General features: G+C 31.3%; 2 protein-coding genes across 2 annotated transcripts in view; one reads left to right on the top strand and one right to left on the bottom strand.

Moving 5' to 3' along the window:
* Window positions 1-226: 226 nt before the first annotated feature.
* LOC131855043 (uncharacterized) lies at window positions 227-4,591 on the top strand. The gene is made up of 4 exons (XM_059206256.1): window positions 227-370; window positions 1,305-1,522; window positions 3,609-3,719; window positions 4,381-4,591. Exons 1-4 carry the CDS (start codon window positions 227-229, stop codon window positions 4,589-4,591), a joined length of 684 nt encoding a protein of 227 aa, XP_059062239.1.
* A 3,775-nt stretch (window positions 4,592-8,366) lies between these two features.
* The window catches only part of LOC131855064 (acetylcholine receptor subunit alpha-like 1), a 78,096-nt gene continuing 64,502 nt past the window's right edge, over window positions 8,367-21,960 (bottom strand). The window contains exons 4-7 of the mRNA XM_059206276.1: window positions 17,222-17,402; window positions 13,982-14,569; window positions 12,915-13,190; window positions 8,367-12,831 (exon numbers count right to left, since the gene is read on the bottom strand). Of these exons, the coding sequence (XP_059062259.1) occupies window positions 12,619-12,831; window positions 12,915-13,190; window positions 13,982-14,569; window positions 17,222-17,402 (1,258 nt within the window). The 3' untranslated portion in view covers window positions 8,367-12,618. The remainder of the gene's footprint in view (window positions 12,832-12,914; window positions 13,191-13,981; window positions 14,570-17,221; window positions 17,403-21,960) is intronic.

Here is a 21,960-nt window from a genome sequence, read left to right as displayed (position 1 = left end):
CTCTTAGTGACGCCTCTAAATTTGTTCACACCCTTACGAGAATTGTGACAATTACTTCTTCCGTTAGCCGACTTGACACAGATTTTCTGTTAAACTAGAACCAAACATCAGTCCAGCAAACATAGTAACAATGTAACATATTGTGTGTGGAGATAGGTAATAACATTCGTCAAAATTCTTCAATAATTTTTTAAATACAGTGTTATAGTGAATATATCGTATAAAGATGATATTGAATTTAGAATTACTATTATTTTTGCTAATGGCCAGTCATGTAGGATTTAGTTTGTCGAGAGATGTTGAACATGCGGGGAGAATTTTATCCCGTAAAAGACGATATGTGACATTTCCTGAAGGCTCTAGTTTCTCGGTGAGTACTATTTTTATTTATTTTAAACCAAATGGTGTTAAAGTGCAAGGTATACTAATTTGTGGCATAAATTAGCTGTTACTAATATAACAATTTCTAAATCAACAAAATACCTTAAGTTACTTCCTATAATCTATTAAAATATAACACAAAGTACCTTAAGCTATCTGCGAGTGAAAGTATCGCCAAAATATCCGTTTCAGAAATCATCAAGAACAAACAAACAGACAGACATATATTTTTTAAGCTGGTTTGATATAAGTACCGTTGTATGTTAAAATAAGTACTAGACTTTAAGGTAAACTGTAAAAACTCCACGTATGTAGCTCAGTATCACCAATTTCAATTCCCAAGCAGATTTTTGTAAATTATATTTCGGTTGGTTAGATTAGTCAATGAAATTACAGGATAAGAGGTCTCATTCCTCTAGGATGGCAACACATAAGTGATATCACGGATGTCATATGATAACGTGATGACCGTAGTACTATTCGTGTACGTAGGCAACGGTTACCACTTACTATTAGATAGTCTTGCGGTTTGTTTGCTATTTCAATTACTTTGTAATCATGAACCAACGTCTAGTCTATTATTTGTATACAGATTATTCTAGTCTATACTCTAGGAGACAAATATTATATACAAGTTGTACCTGCGGTTTCACATGTGTGAAATTTATAGTCTATTTGTTATTCTACTGTATAAAGCTATATTACTGAAAAGTTCTTTGAGTAGTTTTTGTGTAGAATAGTAACAAACATCCATCCATCCATCTCCACTCACAGACTTCCACGTTTATAATTAGTAAAATGTGCAAGGGCCCATTTGTAACAGACAGACAAAGAAATTTTGAAAGGTTAAAGTACACAATAGGTCTATTGCATTATTTTTAGTATAAATGTATTTTAATTGTAAACAATTTATTTCTTCCCAGTGCGCTGCCTGTATGACCGTAGGTGTAATAGGTCAGCCAGCACCAAGTACCGCACCTGGCACCTTCACGTTTGGCCTCAACTGGGGCATAGCATACGAACTACCAAACGCGACAGAGACCTTAAGTTTCTATCACAAGAAGTATAGGCTGAAGAAACCAGTTGCACAGAGACGAAGCAGACGAGAACTTTATGGCAAGATGGAGACCATATTGGATAAGTAATGATAATTTGATATACAAATTGTATTATAATCCCCTTATATTAGGAGATAGATACATAAAAATGACTTAATTATAGCAAAACAAATACGGATGATTAAAAACATAATAATGATTTAGAAACATAACGAAACTAACATTTTAATTATTTTTACTAATTTAATTTAATAGTAAATATATAAATATTTTTTGATTACCATATTTTGTGTGTGTATCAAAATACTTTCTAAATAACATACCTACTAAACTTAGGCTGTAATTAAAAACTTAGGAAACAATAGAATAGAAAATTATTTATTCAAATAAATTTAAGCATAGTCATCACATTTTTTTTAAACTACCGCTCATACGGAAAGCTGTTGCAAGCTGTCGCTAGCTCTTTTAAATAATCATTGTACATTTTTAAGTCGAAACGTATGAATTCAAACTATCACCTAGCACTAATTTATTAGGGTCAAATATAAATAAGATTAAATCAGTCGTAGTGACAATGTATATACAACTCTAATATTGTTTTGTGATTGTGATATAATAAATGTTATTCTATAATATTCTCTTCTATGTGATGTAACCAGATATAAAAAGTGCTTTAATATTTAATAGATTAAGAAGCAGCATTAAGCACATTAGCTGAAATGAAAAGGTTTATTCCATCGTACCTATTTAAAATTAGCACTGTTCTGTTGCTCCTTAGTAACTGTAGTAACATAATCTGATATAATGTAATGAAAAATATATTATATTCATAGGTATAATTAGTAAAAATCACGGGATCTTACCACGTTTTATATTTATTTGCTGAGTTCCCGATATTTCGGCAGTGTTTCAACCACCATGATCACGGGTAAACTGAAGAGCAGCGGGTAGATGGTAAATGAAATTGTTTTATGGGCAGATATGCGTCTACCTTCACACGTCTTCGTTTGTTGCTACTACTGAAACTCGCTCGATATTCGTCTCGGCAAACTGTACTCACAGTATCTGGATACTGTGAGTACAGTTTGACGAAGAACATGGAAACGTAGAAGAACGTGGTAAGATCCCGTGATTTTTACTAATTATATGTATAAATAATGACCGCGTCAAATTTAAAACAGTATACGTTATATTTACTGTTATATATTTAGCGATTATCCCATTCTCTCTTTGTAAATATGTTTCCTTCTAATCAACTTTGTTTTTGTGATATATAACATAGTATATTTCTTTTCTTGTGTGTATATTATTTATTTAATGTATATTATATGTGTAAATTTGTGTTATTTATTAGTACTCAATTTTTTTAAACCCGTACCTTGTAAAATACTATGCTACCTATTTTATTTATATAAGTGTATGTACGATTAATTTTATTTTCCTTACTTTTTTCCACTCATGCGCGCCACCTTTTTATTTTTTTGTAAATACACTTTTTCCAAAGGTTGCCTGAAAGAGATTGCATAAGCGATAATACCTTTTTCTATTTAGTTTTGTTATCAATATTTTAATTTTGTTCATGTCCCTTCAATATTGGAGCAATGAAGTATTTTAATACAAACTGCTAGATTTAGTGGTAGCAACTGAATTCCTGTTACACATAACTGGTTATGCAAGAAGCGATTTCTCTCTATTGTAATATTTCTTTTGAAGAACAATGCATTATTGAAAGGGAAGGAAAACTCTAAATAAAACCCTTTACCAAGCCGCCTGGTCAGCGTACTAATGGGACGATAATGGGTTGCCATGATAAAGTACAATAAAAATACAAAAAGATTTACTGTACAAAAATACAAAAAATGGATACTTGAGTATTTATATCAGTTGTCTAGTACCCATAACACAAGCGACGCTTAGTTTCGGACTAGATGGCGCTGTGTGAATTGTCAATAAAAATTCGATGATGAATGTGGAATAAAGATCGTTGATTGAAGAACCAGTACAGAGATATGCAGTGATAATATCAAAATGTAGCAACATAGTTTTTACGATATCAACATAAACGCTGCCGAAAAATTCAGAAAAAATATAGGAAGCCCATTCCTATATCAATCTTAGCATATGATGATGATATATTGAATTCTGATTTATTTTTATCTTTTATTACAGTATGGGTTACAACGGACGACAGTGCATACTGAAGACTCTGTGTGAAACTACACAGCGTATCGTACCACATGGAAGTAACATGATCGAGGAAATATTCAGAACCTTATTCACGTAAGTAATAAGATTGAAAATAAATTCCAGTTACGTATATTTATATTACTAGACTTATTACTAGGCATATTATACTCTTGTACAATATTCGTTATAATTTGTTGCTGCTTTATTAAGATTTCATTCTTCGTGTTTAAAATTGTATTCCTAATAAGAGCTTGAATAAAAAAAAACGACTTTTAGAAATTATATAAAATTAGGTTTATTGAAAAATTATTATAGTTATTACTATTTTGATTACCTTGGTAAATACCTTTATCTTCTCTGATTGTTGCTATATTATTTTAAGATCCGAAAGATAAGGATATTATACTTAAATTTCAGGGTGCAGTTTCATAGTTAGGTCAATAGTACATAATTATAGTCTTTAAGAATGACAACGCATGAGACGTGGCATGATTATGACAATATACTATTTGACTTATGTGATATCGTTCATCTATTTGATGAAGGTTTCCACCTACCTTTAAGTGAGCCCTCAGTTTGTTCGCAATTCCAGTCAAGTACATAAATATATAAACGTAAAGTACATAATATGTAAATAATTCTAGACATACATATAAAACAAAGTAGTATAATGGGTACTACATCACTAATTCTCTATTAGTAGACTTTCTAATAATTCATTCATTTAAAATGACTTTGATCGCTTTACTTTCAGATTGCCTATATCCAAAGTGCTACCTGAAGAACCAGTAGAACACGTAATATATGATGCTGCTCATCGTCTCGGTATGCTTCTGGAAACGTGTGAAGCATATACATGCCCTATCTCTTTAGTTGACTGGGCTCTAGGCTATTACAATGCACCGGCCCCAAAATTGGACCCTGCGACACACCCTTGGGCTTTATTTAGCAGTAACTTTGGATAGTTCAATATTTCATTTTATAGCTTACAGATATAAGTTCCGTGCCAGTTTAATTTAGAAGATTGAAATATTTTCTTCAAGTTCCTAATAGTAATGATAAGTGATTAAGTATTTAATAGCTTATTTCTACCGAAAATAACTTAATATAATATTTATGTTACTTTCGAAAAAATGATAGAGGAATCTAGTAATAGGTGTGGCATAATGTATATATTAAATAAAACTACTCGTAAACCGTAACTTTGTCTGCACAATCATTTTTTAAAGATTTAAATGTCCTCGTGATGCAATACATTTTCATGTCAAATTTAGTTAAATAACCGTTTAGCCGTTTAGTTGTAAAAAAATAACAAACAGACATACTTTCACATTTATAATATTAAATATGAATGGAACACAAATATGCTTGTAAAAAATTCGTAACCTTACCATAATACACCAGTAGTAATGTTTCTTTCTCTATAGTGACCATTTAACAGTGAAAGAACTTGTAACCTACCAACCTCTTTGCATTAACAAGCCATATAACATAGATACATTTAATAAAAAGTATATTGTAAACATGTCAGATTCATTCGCTTACAAATTATTGATTTTAAAAAGATGTTGCATTAATTATTATTTGTTATTTTTATTCTGATATTATATCCACACACTTGTCAAATCGGTGTAATAGTTCCGGAGTGTACTGTCCCCATAACGAAATTAGCTCTCTCTCTCTTTATAGTATAAAATTGTAAATATGTATTGTATGTATATAACTGTATTTCATTGATCGTTGAATACTTACGTCATCCTTTTCATTATTCGGCATTCTATAATGTTTCCAGAAGTTTCTATGGTAAAAACATTGACATAAATCTGTCTACCTATAGTTCCAGTGGTTGCAGCAAAAACTATAGACATATTATAATTTTTGTGAATATTATTATTAAATATATGTTTATATACATACGTATATGTATATAAACATATATTTAATAATAATATTCACAAAAATTATAATATGAACAATGAACAATGAACAACAACAACAATGAACTTGCAAACTTATCTTCTAACAAGGAGGCTATAAGTAGTCCATAATCGTTTGAAATATATACCATTGAAATATAGGCCATATCCCTAATATCACAAAGTTCCTATTAATTTATCATGAAATTAGGTACAATATGCATGGACAAATATTAAATAAAACACATATAATATTATTAACGCATAACATTTAATATTTATAGTTCATATTTATAATACATTTCAATATTAGCAATAAGAAATCATGAGTGTAATCATTATATTATGTATGACGTAGGTCGTGCGGATTTTTAATTAATTTTAACATTACAAAATGGGACTTAACATTAAATTACACTTCTAAATTATTCATTAAGTATATTATTTCACGTTCCTTATTCATAACCTTTCATATAACTACTGTATTATAATTGCTTACTATATTTATTACACATTTCATAGATCCGTATATTATTGAGCTATTATGACTTAGAATTACGAACATATTTATTTGTATATGTATTATATAGCATAGTGCATAAACCTTAAAATATTATTCAGTGGCAATGATCATAATTTTGAGATACAAACGTCTACAATTCTGACGGTCTTAATATCTCTAAGCTAATTCTATGAGTGATCGTTCATATACAAGTATATTATTGTATATTGTAACATTATCTTATATTAAAATAAATTAGGAATCCACTCTCGTGTACTATCTATTAACTATTCTGTATAATTACTGTGGTGTTCGTTGACAAATGTCACTTTCAACCGTATGTCTGTTTGTGTAAAAATTGTAGACTACAACGAAGATTTAGTCCGCGAAAGCTGAGTTTGTAAAGTAGAATTAATTTTATTTTTACAATTTACTTTTTCTTTTCTATGTGTTTTGTGCGTTTATTACCTTGTTTGTAATTACCTCAATTATAAGACATTGAAAGTCAGTGAAAAAATATTATAAGACATAAACTTATATTTAAAATATATATATAGAGTAAAGCAATATTTAATTCACAAGATAATATGTAGTTAAATTTTTAAACCCTCTTCTAAAAAATAAATATACCACATACCACATTCTCTATGAAAAAATAAATTTATTCTAAATCGAATGAAGATAACTAATTATTTAAAAAAGATATACATAAATAGGAGCCAAGAAATTAGAAGTTACAAGCTTCCGAAACCAGTTTAAAATATAATTAGAAACGACTATATTTTACCATCGAGTAGTGAAATGGACTTCCGCAAAATAACACCTAATTCGATTAAATATATGACTATATCTTAATTGAAATCAGATTTATAGTGGATACGTCTTCAATTTCTACACACCAAACACCGTTACTCGTGACTAGAAAGGTGAAAGAAACATCATAACAAACTGAAAATTCCGTATCACTAGTATAGGACATTTACATTAATATTAACGATAGACAAAAGTTTCAAACATACATCCTTAACCTATTATGCCTCTGCAGCTATAGTTCAAATAATTACTGAATAACAATCAACCTTAAAATTTCAACTCGCGCCCAAATATACAATTTCAAAGTAAAATATATAATAATATAGCCTCATATATATTATGTACAAATTAGTGATGTGCCGGACATTTAGTGTCTAGATCCATGGATATATAATAGATACGGATACGGATAAAGAAATCTTTTACTATTTTACCCAGTTGGTGTATTTAAGAAATGATATTTGACACTTTTAGTAATGAATTTTAATCATAATTACAATAAATGTTTAAAAAAGATTTAATTTGTGGATTATTATTTTTGGAATAATAAATGCATTTAATATGTGATTATAGGAGATGAAATTAATTGAAATCAAAGTTAGTTATATTTCTTTATAACCTATATTTAGTATTTCATATACGTAATTAAGTAAAATGCATTAATATGTGATTATAGGAAATGAAATTTATTGATATTAATTTATTATATATTTATTTATAGTTTATTTGTACTTCTATGTAACCTTTATTTAGAACTTATATATAATATTTAAAGTAAAAGATTCGTTTTAGATCCTTAATAACGGACATGGGTACAGAACTTTTCTCTCCCTTCAATATCCGCGGTTATGGATAAAAATACGAGTGTCTGGCACATTACTAATACAAAGTTTTAACTGAACATTAACTTGGAGATTACAATAATGATAACGCAGACTAACAAAATAAGGCACACAGAATGTCTACAATAAATTAAACGGAAGGATTAAAAATAACAATCACAAAGGTCAGAAATTGCGAACTCCAGTTCTCGCAAACTAAATGAATCTACGGGGACATTTAAAAAATCAATAATAATAATCGAGAAATCAGTATAGTAATTTGAAATGCTATAAAAACAAGACATAAAGACATACAATTCACGTACACTAATAAATTATATTTCGTGAAAGAAGTAAGAGTATAGTGTGAAAGTGGTTTATTATCTCTGTATTTACATCTAATCGTGTTGGAAGCTCAACGCAAATTTCGTGTGGTTTCGACTACTTATTAAGTATATATTATTCTATTATATGTATTATATTATGAGTATTACTATTATTAAAACACAAACAATATATCATACTTAGCATTAAACAAAGAAAAGCTCACGTGATAAATAACCAAAGTAATTGATAAATAATTTTTTATATACTAAAATTTAATTGTACAGATAATTTTTAACAAAATTTGTATAAAGATAAATAAATATGAGAAATTATAACTTACGTCACTTTGGAAGACGTTTGATTAAACATGCAAATATGCCTAACTTACATAAATATTTATATGGTATATAGAGTATTAATATTACGTAGATATTAAAGTGAGATTACATTTAAAAGAAAGAAAGAGAAATAAAAGATAACGTGCAATAAAGTAAATATAATGTGTTATCGAAGAAAATGCTATTCGAAATTCTAGATTTCGTTCAACCTAATTATAAAGCGTTATGGATTATCTGTTAAATATCGACTTTAAATGTCAAAGGAAGCATTAAAATTACACGTATAATTAACAATTATTAACTAAGAATATGACAATAGAACATAAAACGTAAAATTTATTGCTATATGACATATTTGTACTAGTACAAAAAGAAAACGAAAATGTAAACATAACTATATTCACTACGACGTCATTCTACAATGCTACGTTAGCGCTAAAGGTACTGTGAAAGGAATGTAGAAAAATAACTTGTCAATTATAATATTATTTAAATTTCTATGTTGATCTGCTATATTTACATGTCAACATTTTTGTTAAGTTGATTCCTTAAAATTATTGACAGCCATATGATAGCTGACTATGGGTTTGCAACTCCATAATCCGATGCAGACAAACCTACTGACACATACCGAGAACCAAGCAGCTGGTAAAGCTAAAATTCAAGTTATTATTAAAAATAAAATACTTACTGTTTTAGAAATAAATATTCCGTATTATTATGAGGGACTAGCATAATAACGTGTTTCATTAAAACTATGGATACCAGATATACTTCAGTTAATCAACAATAGTTTTAAATAGTGATTAAGATTAGATGATTTATTATCTAGATCGATTTATTAAAACGAAATGTTTTGCTGTAAAAATAACGAATAATGTATTTTATAAAAATGGATCGTATAGTAAAAGTGAATAACATTAAAATATATTTAAATAAATTTTAAGTATAACTATTTAAATTTTCAAAAGTACACTTTTAAGAAATCAGGGAAGGGTATAAATAAAAAATGTAATAAAACTTGAATAAAAAAATAACAGCTGCCGGTACCTGTACGGTAACAAATTTATCTAACACCGAATTTCCGAGCTGACCCATTCGTCGACTAACTCTAAAAAACATTGAGAAGCTAATTTAATACCACTTACAATTAATACAAGTACCCATTTAATTTACTTATTAACAAACATGGTTTACTTGTTCAGTTTATTGTTAAATTCATTACCTATCTACCAGATATACGATATTCACTACTTTCCTTGACCCGTTTATCACCCGAATCTCTATATAAACATTTACACAAAACGTAGGTTTCATTAACAACTTTAAAAGACCCATTAATCATCACTTACACAAATATGAAGTTTTAGAAACAATAATACATATTTATTATGTCTTTGAGACGGTATCAAATAACAATCATTATAATAAAACATCATAAATTAATCCTGATTTGGTGACATGTCTAGGTAACATGGAATTCAGACTAGAATTAGTATTGGCAAACTTTCCTAAGTTGAGAACAGTTGGTAAATTGTTGTAATAGGTTAATCAATTTTCATTCACACTACAAACCTTTAGGGTCATTAGTCGTTGTATTGACTTAACTCGTTCAATTCTGGAACTTAGGAATACATTTTCATATACCATATATAAAAACATTTCCCGGCTATGCACAAGAACTACATTTTCTTGAGATTCTTTTATTGATATTGCCTAAGTATTATTTAAATCCACAGTTATTACATTACTAATCTTAGCTCCATATTTCAGACTCTCCTTACTAGAAATATTTACAATATATTTTTTCAATTCAGCTTATCTCTTAACATCCCAATCAATCGTCCCGGCTAATAATTAAGTTAGCCGCAGCATACATTCCTAAACAACCATTAAACCTATGGTGTTTTTAGAAAATCTATTATCATTTGCAGTCATATAAAAATAACAACAGACCCGTCCGTTTTCTAGCAAATATCTACAATAAAACTTCTGAACCACGAAACAATACGAAAAGCCTGTGGACTTAACTAGTATTTAAAGATAATAGTACTCAATAATACTAAATTGGTGTATTTCGGTGCGTGCAATAGCACATTCCTACTTCCAATAATCGACGTGTCTGTGAACCTTATTAGAAAATTAATATTAGCAATCAGTTATACACAATTCCATCAAAATTCCATTGTAGGACCAGACATAATTAGAGCCATACAAAATGTAGTCCAATAGTTTTAGAGACGGAGCTAACATTTTAGTTTCAACCTTTAGCGAGCGTTTCACAACTTCCTCTAACATTAGACCGTAATCACGTACGTTACACTACGTTTACGTATCATCTAAACTATTCTAGCCCAGTGTATGCATTTATCAGATACGAACAGCTATACACATCCAATAACACTTATATATATGAAGACGAATCACACAAAACAATATGATTTATTTTCAATATAACCATCCCTGTTTTCCAATCTGCTCGCTGTTGATTTCATAATTTACTGAGTTATCTAAGTAATCTTTATCTAATAAACATTATCATGAGTTACTTTGACATATCAAATACGCGGCTCGAAATATTTTTTTTTATTACGTTAGACTGCTACAATAACCCTATAAAATGGGTCGAAGTGAGGTAAAAACGCTTATGATGCGCGAAGTGTTTGAAATAATCTTCAAACGTACCAACTACGAAACCAACTATTCATAGAAACGTGAACAATGTAACACTTAAGTGTAACCAAAATGAAATAGGTGTCTAATATTGAATCTAATCTATGTAGGTACAAATAAATGTATGGTTACCTAAATCGTTACAGACTAGGTCATAAACCTCAACAATGACCTTACCTAAAAATGTGAGTGGTAAAGTGCCGATAAGTGAGTAAAAGACATTACAATCAGTGAAAATATGTGAGAATGTAAATCAGGAGAAGAAACTTGTGTACTAAATTTACCCTGTACTCTAGGATTTATTAGCAAAATTACTGTTATTATTAATTGTACAGAAGAAAATATTATACGCCTCTTCAATTGCAAATAGGCGTTTACAAAATAAGCGTTTCAGTATGAGATCCTTCAGTCATTACTTTTAGGCAAGCATTCGTTTGATATCTTACGATTACGTTAGAATCAATATTATTTCAAGCAAAATTTAAAAAAACGTATCGAATATCAAATATACAAAACACTAACAAAAGTCCAGCATACTTTGGCTTTCATTCGGAACTATATTGCTATACTGCTGGCAGATTTGGCACACCGTTTAAAAAATCTAATAAAACAAGTTACCGAACTATCTAAGAATATCGACTTTATAAAAATGTAATTTACAATTGGCAGTCAATTGTGTTTCACAAATATATCTCTAGTCCAATATCACCGTCGCGACATGACTCTATAAACTATATTGGCTTTATGATTAGTGTCTCCTCCATTACTGATGACTAGACTTATAAACCTATTATCTACAACTTCATTACATCTACAGGTGAATTATTACCATTCGTCATATTATCGATATTGTCCATATGATTTTTACGCGAGTACGCAGTTTATCAAATATTAAATGTATAATTCAAAATTACATCACCATTATTTAAGTACACCTAGAATGTCCGGCTCTCATAGAGGACGTTTGCACAAAACTATCATAATAATGTCCGATGCTAATCGACTTCAGATTAAATAGTACCAATTTACAATACTTAAACATTACTAATTTGAGCTGGATTTTATTCGAAGTGACTCTTATAGGTACGTAACTGTTAGTACAGCACATGTGTTACCTAACATTCGAAATTATATATAATATGACGCAAGAAACAATACAAACTCCTAAATATAAACTGTACAATCTTTGTGCGCTCGTATTAAACAATTCCAGGAAAAGAAATCACCACATGAAAACATACAAAATATGCGTATGATTAAAGTATAAATATTCAGTACAGCATTTCTAATTATAAAAATAGTTGCGGCGGATCCGGCAGTAACAAAAAACGGCTGTCTTGAGGTTGCCGTGTTCCGACTTCCACTATCGACGGACACAGTCTCGAGTTCGAGTTTCTATTATAAAAAGACGGCTTTGGATACGCTTACGGCGTTCACACGTCCTATAGCGCACCTGGCGCTTGGCACCACACTGAGCACTAAATCATGTCCTCGCCTAGCAGTTCCCAACTGGGAGCCTTACATGGATCATCCATGCCACCACATAACGATCAGCTCCCAGAACGTCTTCGGCGGCGGGTGGCCGAAGACGTGAGACGAATTTCAGAGACCCGGGTCTCCTATGGAGCCCATTTTGAGCAACTCCAGTTTTTTCTTTGCAATTTTCGAGTACAGGATATCGATTGGTTTGCTATTGTCGTAGAAGGTTGGCGCTCGAAATATAATGAGCGCTGTACCTAGGACGCAAGCTATCGTAAATGCGAACAGAAAGATTCTGTCCAGCACCATTGCTACATACTTCCAATCATCCTCCACCTATAACAAATAAGATACATATTAGCTCAGCAAAAATACGAATAGTTAAACGATATAACAATGAAGACCGTAATACAACTTACACTTTCAAACTTATCCTTATTTTTCACATGCTGAGCAATAAATCTGGAGCCTTCTATAGTCTTTTCCATCTCTCTCACATAAGGTTTCTCTAGAGATGGACTACCGTCATCTAAGTCCAATCGGCATGGAGATCCCGGGGATGGGGAGAATAGTTCATCGTCACCCCCTGGAGGTGGTGGCGGCGATGGAGGCATGCCTGGTAGTTCGTATTCTTCGCAACCCCATTCCTTAAACTTTCCATCCATGTCATCTCCACCGAATACATCCGTGAGGACCTAAAATATTAATAAATACTAAAGCAAACCGCAAATTACAGGAATAGTATCGATTGTATTAACAAAGATAGAAAACTAGAAAGAATACACAATAGGTATACTGGCGTACGTTGAAATACTGAGAGATTAAAACGTCAGTCGGAATTCGCGAGGGCAGTGTATCGACACGTAGCTTAAGCCGGCACACAATTAGGCCGAAGTGGAGGTTTCGGTTTCGGGCGTCTACTGGCTCGTATATCGCACGATCCGTCCGCAGCCGCCAGGGGAACATAAATAACGGGGGCCGCTCATGCTCGTTAAGCCCGCCGGCGTTGAGTAATAAAGGAAAATCGAAATGGAATGAAATTGGGCTGGAAGCGATATTTTCGCGATACACACAGAGCACAATGGATTTAGAATACCGTTGAAAGGAGCGTTTCCCAGAAGAGTATCGCGACTGAGGACAATTAAAATGGTTATTGTTGAGGGCGGCTCCGACTTCACTGTAATAGCGTTCTGTTTGTATTGAATCCGCTCCGATGGAAAATGTTTTGAATGGAGGAAACTGGATGAGGAAAGGCGGCGTGTTGTTTTTTCGCTTTAAAAGGAATCCCATTGAAGACTTCATTTGTGAAGGCTTTTATTTTACAAATTTAATTAAAACGCTATCACTCGGTTTATTTTAATGTGCCGAGGTAGAATAGACGTCAATTTCTGGCGTACGATTAACGGCGTTTAACTGAAACAGCTTCACATCCGGTGTTTAATATAAATAATATTGTTGATTTATTTATTAAAGCTACATTTCTTACCTCTGTTGGTTTATCGTTTTCGTCGTCATCGGGCGGTTTTTCTGGCCTTTGTATACACAATATTCTGGGTAAAAAATCTATAAAGACTTTGCGCACCCACGGGGCCATATGGTGGGTAACTGGGGACCTAAAATTTACGTTTAGCACCACGATAGTGACAACTACTGATAATGTAACTAGCATCATAGTAAACAACAAATATTTTCCCAGCAACGGCACCGTTAGAGATGTCGGTGGAATAATTTCTGCTAACAGTAAGAAGAACACGGTCAAAGACAAAAGAATGGAGATGCAGAGTGAGATCTTTTCACCGGAATCTGATGGTAAATAGAACACCAGGACTGACAAAAAAGAGATGCCAACACAGGGAATAATGAGGTTGACCGTGTAAAAGAGAGTTTTCCTTCTGAGAGTGAGATTGAAAATAATGTCAGGATACGGTTCTTCACAGCATGAGTAGAACTTTTCATTTCTCGTCGCAGGAACGCGCATTATGTCCCATTCAACAGATATATAGTATTCTGATAAGTCAATTCCCATTCCTATTTTGTCAGAATCTGGCGTCTGTTTTAAATGCCTCAAGTCCACCTGCAATAGAAAATGTAAAAATATATATTTATAACTAGCTTTTGCCCGCGGCTTCACTTGCATTAATGCTCTTAGGGGTGGAATTTATCAAAATCCTTTCTTAGGGGATGCCTACGTCATAGTAGCTTTATGCATGCAAAGTCTCAGCCCGATCGGTTTAAAATTGACAAAATTTCATACAAACCTCCAACCCCTATTTTGTCCCCTTGAGGGTAGAATTAATCAAAATCCTTTCTTAGCGGATGCCTACGTCATAACATCTACCTGCATGCCAAATTTCAGCCCGATCCGTCCAGTGGTTTGGGCTGTGCGTTGATAGATCACTATGTCAGTCACCTTTCAGTTTTATATATATTTAGATTGGAGTCATGACATCTTAGTCCTCCAGAATAACCACGCATGAGTAGTATCACTGGTTTCAAAGGATAATGTGACATGCTTAGTGCAGTTCATGGGTTACCATTACCAATGGATGGTGGATGATCAGCATATTTGTAATTACAATTAAACACATTGTAATAATCATAACTATATAAGAACATTACACGGTTATTGCATAAAACAAATTAATAAAAGTCAAATGTACCTATTTCCGATTGTAGGGTCTTTCCGCTGAAAGGGTTTAACAGGCAGGTGTAGATCTAAAGTGTATTAACACCTTGTTATTCTATGTTATAAATCATAGTCCACTGACTGGCCTTGACCAATAGCAGGAAATTACTGTCCAAAGTTCTATCCATGTTATAGTACTAACAGACTATGTATAATTTATAAGTTTTATTATTCAATGCTATGAAAATTACTATTTTTAAAGAGAATGAAATATTTTTGTCAGAATATTATGTTAAAATAAAAATGATTTTTCGATTCCGTTAAATATAATTAACTATAAAAAGAATTTATGGATATTATATTAATCATTATAAATGAATATATAGGTAATGAAATGATATTTTATAAAGATTTAATAGAAATTCAAGAATTCAATTCTGCAAATTTTTATAACTATAAAAAGTTTTGATACAAATTATGCAGATATTTTATTTATACAATTGTTAAGTTGCAAATAATGTTAACAGTTATTTAATATTGGGTTATTCTTTAATTCGCCTTTATAAAACTGTACATCTAAATCATAAGGTTTAATTTAGTTACAGCTATAGAGCGGCAAGCGCTGATTATAGTAATTAGATTTGTGGTTATATTTTGCCAAAATTGCTAGAAAATTACCTATATAATATATTAGCAGATTCTGCGAACTCACTACACCTCAAAATTACATATGTTAAAGGTTTTTTTGAAATGCAGTTACGCACTAAATTTCTGAACGCAGCTTGTTTGACAGATATCAGCAGTTTGTATGGAAAAATAATATTGTTGTTTTTACTATTTTACATGCAATTTCTTCATATTTTATTAACCATTTAAACCATCCCTAGACTTATACATCACGAATATTTCCTGGACTAAAATTAGGCAAATCGGTTCAGCCGTTCTCGAGTTTTAGCGAGACTAACGAACAGCAATTAATTTTTATATATATAGATTCAGAATTTGCAGTAACAACTATTACAACTTCATTAATGAATTTCAATAGTGACGTCGCTTTATAGTAAGATGTTGCTATTTCGATCGACGAATCGAAACGAACGATCAAGGCGTGAATAGTTAAGTTTACGGATCCCAAGTGAACCTTAACGTAAACGATTTAAGGTGCAGAGTAAAGCCGCATCTTTATTTACGTGGTAAGAACCATACTGATTTATTAGCTTCGTAGCATCGATGTATCGTTGTGTCTTCCTCAGAGCCTATTGCTGAAGACTGCTTGCGAAACTTTTTATCACTCCCGTCTATTGCTCGAATATCTCATTGTCCATATTATTTATTGCGACCCGAAATATTTCACTTGGTAGATATTGGAAAAGGGCTTTTGTAATGCGGAATTTCGATTACATTCTGCCTTTAAGCGTTCTCTACAATAATATTTATGTTAGAATTGTTATTTGTGGAAATGTGCGCAATTAAAAAAATGAGATGTGATTTTATTATTTAGTTATTCCACTTTTAAACATAAAATTTTATTGCTGTTATATGTACATATTTTTTTTATAGTATAGGGGACAAGCCAGCTTGCTACTCAAGTCATTCAGTGATTGTTGCAGTTGCTTACTTCTTTCAAAAGAAACTGAAAAGTATTTTTTTTTAAACTAAATGGTTTCAAGACCTTGTTTTAAACTATATATATTACTGGCTCTCCTAGCAGACGTTATTTAGTCATTAAAATTATATCGCTATATATATATATAATAGGGGTTGATGGTAGACGGGTGAAAATATAGGGTTGCATGTGTTGTATTTTTTTGAGATAGACCACTCTTATCATAACGTGTATAAAAAAAACCTATTTTCAGATCCACAGATTATACATTTGAAATTTCATCAAAATTGGTTTCATAGTACAGCATTCCATTGCGGACAAACAACATGCGCTATTTTATTATATCAAGACAAAATAATGTGAAGTTGAAGTTGAAGGCGAAGTTGCTTAGCATTCCATAAATTAAATTCTATACATTCTATAAAAAAAAAGTTCTTTAATATTCTATTAAAGAATTTTTTACTAATTCTTTAAAGTTTTATAAATTGACTCACCGTGTACCCATCGTAGCTCCAAGATCCGAATTTCATGAAACAGGTTTGCTCATCGAAAGGGAAGTACTCCACGTCAATCTCGCAGAAGGACTTGTAGATGGCTGGTGGCTTCCAAACAACCTTCCCATCATGATGTAGAATCGCTTTTGTCATGATTGTCACCTCGTAGTTACCGTCCGCGCTGTGGATGATTAACTGTGTTAATTGGTTTGAAAATATTTCTTTTTAAATAAATAAATTACTCTGAACAATTAACATAGCGCCATCTTTTCCGATGGTAAGCAGAGCTTGAGTTATTCGTACTATACAACTGATAATAAATAGTTACATATTTTTTTGTAAATACATTCATAACATACATAGAAAACACCCATGATTGACATGATTGTTTGTATCGTTTCGAACTGTTTTCACCGTGCGAAGACTCAAACCCGCGATAATCTGAAGTAAAGTGATGTGCTAAACCGCTAGACCATATGGGCCGTTTTTATCTTCGTTTTTATCAGTTTTCGTTGCCATACTCCTCCGAAACGGCTTGACCGATTCTCATGAAATTTTGTGAGCGTATTGAGTAGGTCTGAGAATCGGCCAACATCTATTTTTCATCCCCCTAAATGTTAGGTGTAGTCCACCCCTAAATTTTTTTAATTATTTTCAGGTAAAACAACGTTTGCCGGGGCAGTAGTGTTATGTTATTAGGTATGGTATACAGATTCTTCTGCCAGGTACCCACGTACCTCAATTTCATCTATTGTTACCTCCAAGTAGCTAGCTTTGTAAAGAAGTTCACATATGTTAGTGAAACAACAGAGAATTAGAGATAGTTTTCCAGGTTCGCTATTAGTCTCTTTATGTTAATATACATACGTGTAGGTACTAGTTTAGCACATAGCACACTGATTAGCACTCTGCCTAACTTCTGATGGTCATGGGATCAATTCCTCGCACGGTACTACTATTTGTTATTTACATAAGTATGATTATTCGTGTTGATCTGGATGTTTTCTCTGTATATTATGTATGTATTTCTAAAAAAAAGTATATAAGTATTTGTATCCGTTGTTTAGCTTATCTCTGCTTAGCTTGGGACTAGATGGCGCTGAGTGAATCGTTAATATTTTATATAATATGTCCTATTGTTATACATAAAAATTGGACATATAAGGAAGTACGACATACTCAAAATAAGACTCTCTAAATAAGGTTCAAAAATAAATCATTAACAATAACGCAATATAATAATTACTTTCTGAGCCTTTTTTATAGAATAATAAATGTTATTCTATTATTCTATAAAAAAGGCTCAGATATAGAATAGAAAATTATTTATTGTCAAAAAAATAGTATATATAATCTACCGTATTTGTATCACGAAGAACAAGCAAGAAAATTGTTTAGCTTATCTTACTTACAATTTAAGTTTAGTGTGTGGACTAGATGGCGCTGAGTGAATCGTTAATATTTCATATATTGTTAATATTTTATACAATATATCCTATTATTATACATAAAAATAGGACATATAAAAAAGAACAATATACTCAAAATAAGACTCTCTAAATAAGGTTAAAAAATAAATCGTTAACAATAACGCAATATAATACACCGACATACCTCAGTCTTGCAAAATTTCGACGTTGACGCTTGTAAAAGCTTTGTCATAACCAACTTTTGCTCATTCATGAAAATTGTCTCGCAAAACAGGTCACGTTCGCTTCCATTAAGCTAACGTGGTGCCATTAAAAATAAAGTTAACACCAAATATTCGAGGAGCTTTTAAGGAAGCAGCAGGTGCACGGAGTGTAACCTGTATCTGTTTAAATTTAAAAATATTACTGCCATGTCCATGGATATTACGGCACTAAGAGGGTAGTTTGAGCTTGTGTCGGGTGTATACAGAAATTTTAGGTGACATTTTCATATAGGTACTTGTTCTCTTCTGGTAAAATTATTATTCATTCTAGACTTTATTATTGCTTACTGTCCAAATATATTACTTGTTAAGGTTAAATAATATTTATTTATTATTTATATTTATATATCACCTGAATTATACATACATATATTATCTACATCTTATTAATTTGTTATTTTTTAATAAATAATTAAACCGGATATCATAAATTAGATTAAAAATTCACTGAACATGAACATAGAGAAATCTATTTTTTTGTGATAGTATTATGTTATAGTATATTAGTAATATATATTTAGTAGCAGCCCGAAATAAATAAATATACTTATATTGTTGTTTTAATTACGCTGTTTTACGTGTGATTATAATTTGTATATAACAGCATTAAATCACGTTTCTAAATTAAGGAGAGCTTGTTGAAGGAGATACTGCTACTATGAACTACAAGTGGTGTTAATTTGTTCTTTTTGCTCTTTATAATCGAATCGATAATATTTCTTTTAAATTAAAATAAATTATACTTATTTATTTACATTTTTGAAAATGAATTTCTCGTTCTGTTTTACACAAGATTTCATTTTATAACTAGTAGAAGTACGAGTAAATGACGAGGAAGACAAAGTTTCTATTTCAAAACACTTCAAACAATTACTTCACAATAATTATACCTTACACGACTCATTGGTACATTAGTTATCAAATCTACCGTAATTTCAACTCAGTGGAAGACAAAGGTAACGGCCGATATTTCAGCCTATTGACCAACTCTATTGTTACTTCATATTTCTACCTTTAATGTAAAATGTTTATCACGGCGTGGTAATGTGATAGTATTTAGATTAAAGACGGCACTTATCTGCCTCTCTTCCGCCTGGCCAACTCCCGGCGCATCTCGGCTCTACTTAGATAGAGTTACCATTCGAATATCAGCCATATTTCAAAAGGGGTAAGCTCTAAAAGCCATCTATGTGTGGTTTGTGGCGTTAATGCACAAAGTGCGGTGGGCTGTCGCTGATAATGGCCGATGTTGTGAGTACCTACGCGTCGTTTTGAAATGGTGTTGTTGACGCTATTTATGTACTCAGAGAGCTTTTTAACCGATTCTCAATTCGAATGTATTTTTTTATGTTTCAGAACCTTTTGTATGTAAACGGATTTTTTTTTATAAAAAGATACTTCCCGAATTATTTTTATGTACTGAGTACATAAAAAAGCTGCTTTTTTAACTGAGACTTCCGAAAAGTCCAATCGAATATATTTTTTAGGTGTTACCTCAGAACTTTTTTGAAGGTAACCGATTTTTTTTAAAAGATTTTTTTCCGAATTTTTCAATTTATTTTATTAAGATCAGATCATAACTTAACCTGCACCTTATTCTGCCTTTCTATGTGTTACCTAAGAATATTTTTGTACGTAAACCGACTTTTTAAAAAGAAAATCTCTTCCCTAGTGATTGCAAATTATTTCACTAAGAAGATCGTTTAATCTGTAGCTAATTTCGTTATTCTCTAAAAGAGTATTCTACCTTTATTATTATTTATATCTATATTATACATCATGCTTGTATGTACGTTTATTCTCCAACCAAAGGTTTTCTTCTGGAAGAGGTTGCTTGAGTGAACCCGCCTTTTGTGCATCAAACTTTTGTAGGTTTAATTCTTGTATTCTTAAAAACTTTATAAATTAAAGTTTAGTCAAAATTCTAATTCTCGGTTAATAATACAAGTTCGTACTTATATTTTTTTCTAAATACAAATAAGTATTTAGAATAGTGTTATTTTATATATAGTAATCTTCAACAATAAAAAAAAACTAAATAGTCAGATCTCGTAATTCGTCTGTATGTACCATATAATAGTAGTAAAACCAGAAGTAAAAACCCTGCATTCTGGTTATAAAAATGCTTTCCTCTTTCATAGAAACGCGGTGTGGTACGTAACGCCCATCGATTTATTGTCTTGAACCACTGCCAGCGGAGTAATGACTGTACCTAATGTAGATTTATATGGATTGAATGCCGTACTATTCATATTTCATCATGCATATATAAAAATACATCTTCGCGACATTTTACGACGATTTTTCTTGCAGACTTTGTATAAAGTCATCTATCATCTACATATATATATACATCACCTATTTCGCCCACTAAGTAGTTTTCTAAGGTAGCTATGTCTGAAGAGTGAGATTTCATGGTTAATGTAATGTTATTTCGTTTCGAGTTATTTTGGTTGGACTATGATTAGTAATCTGTTTAAATGACATTATTATTATTATTAACGGAGACTAGTGACCTTTTTGCTATAAGAGAGCCAATTCAGATTCATTTGCACGTGATCCCTTCTGTATTATTGATACATGTGGGTGTACATATATTATCTACTAAAAGAATGATATTTTTGCTAGCAAAATGTACAGGATAAACTATATTTAAATTTAGTACTAATTCAGTTAGAATTAATTCTGTTTGTTAACAAAAATATAATAATTACAATTTATTGAAATTAATAGTTGTAAATGACTTGTAAACATTAATTATCCGTTTATTGGACAAAAGTTTTTGAAGTTTGAAATACCCAGATAATAGATTCACTCGAGTAGTACCACGTGTTAGATCCAGTCTATCATAGAATACTTGAAACGTGGTTACCAAAAGACACTTCAAATCTTACAACGTATTCAACTATTGAGATAAATAAGGTAATGAAGAAATTAATAAAAATTAACTAAAAACTTACACTCTTTTTTAGTATTCGTATAATACAATAGTACATTATTCAAACGCTAAATTAAACTGCATGTCTTTCAAACTAAAAACCTAAAG

The sequence above is a fragment of the Achroia grisella genome, unplaced genomic scaffold (genome assembly GCF_030625045.1).
Source record: "Achroia grisella isolate CSIRO2021 unplaced genomic scaffold, CSIRO_AGI_Agris_v1 utg1295, whole genome shotgun sequence".
NCBI lineage: Eukaryota > Metazoa > Arthropoda > Insecta > Lepidoptera > Pyralidae > Achroia > Achroia grisella.
Note: the sequence above shows the minus strand (reverse complement) of the source record. Positions and strands in the feature narration are given on the sequence as shown.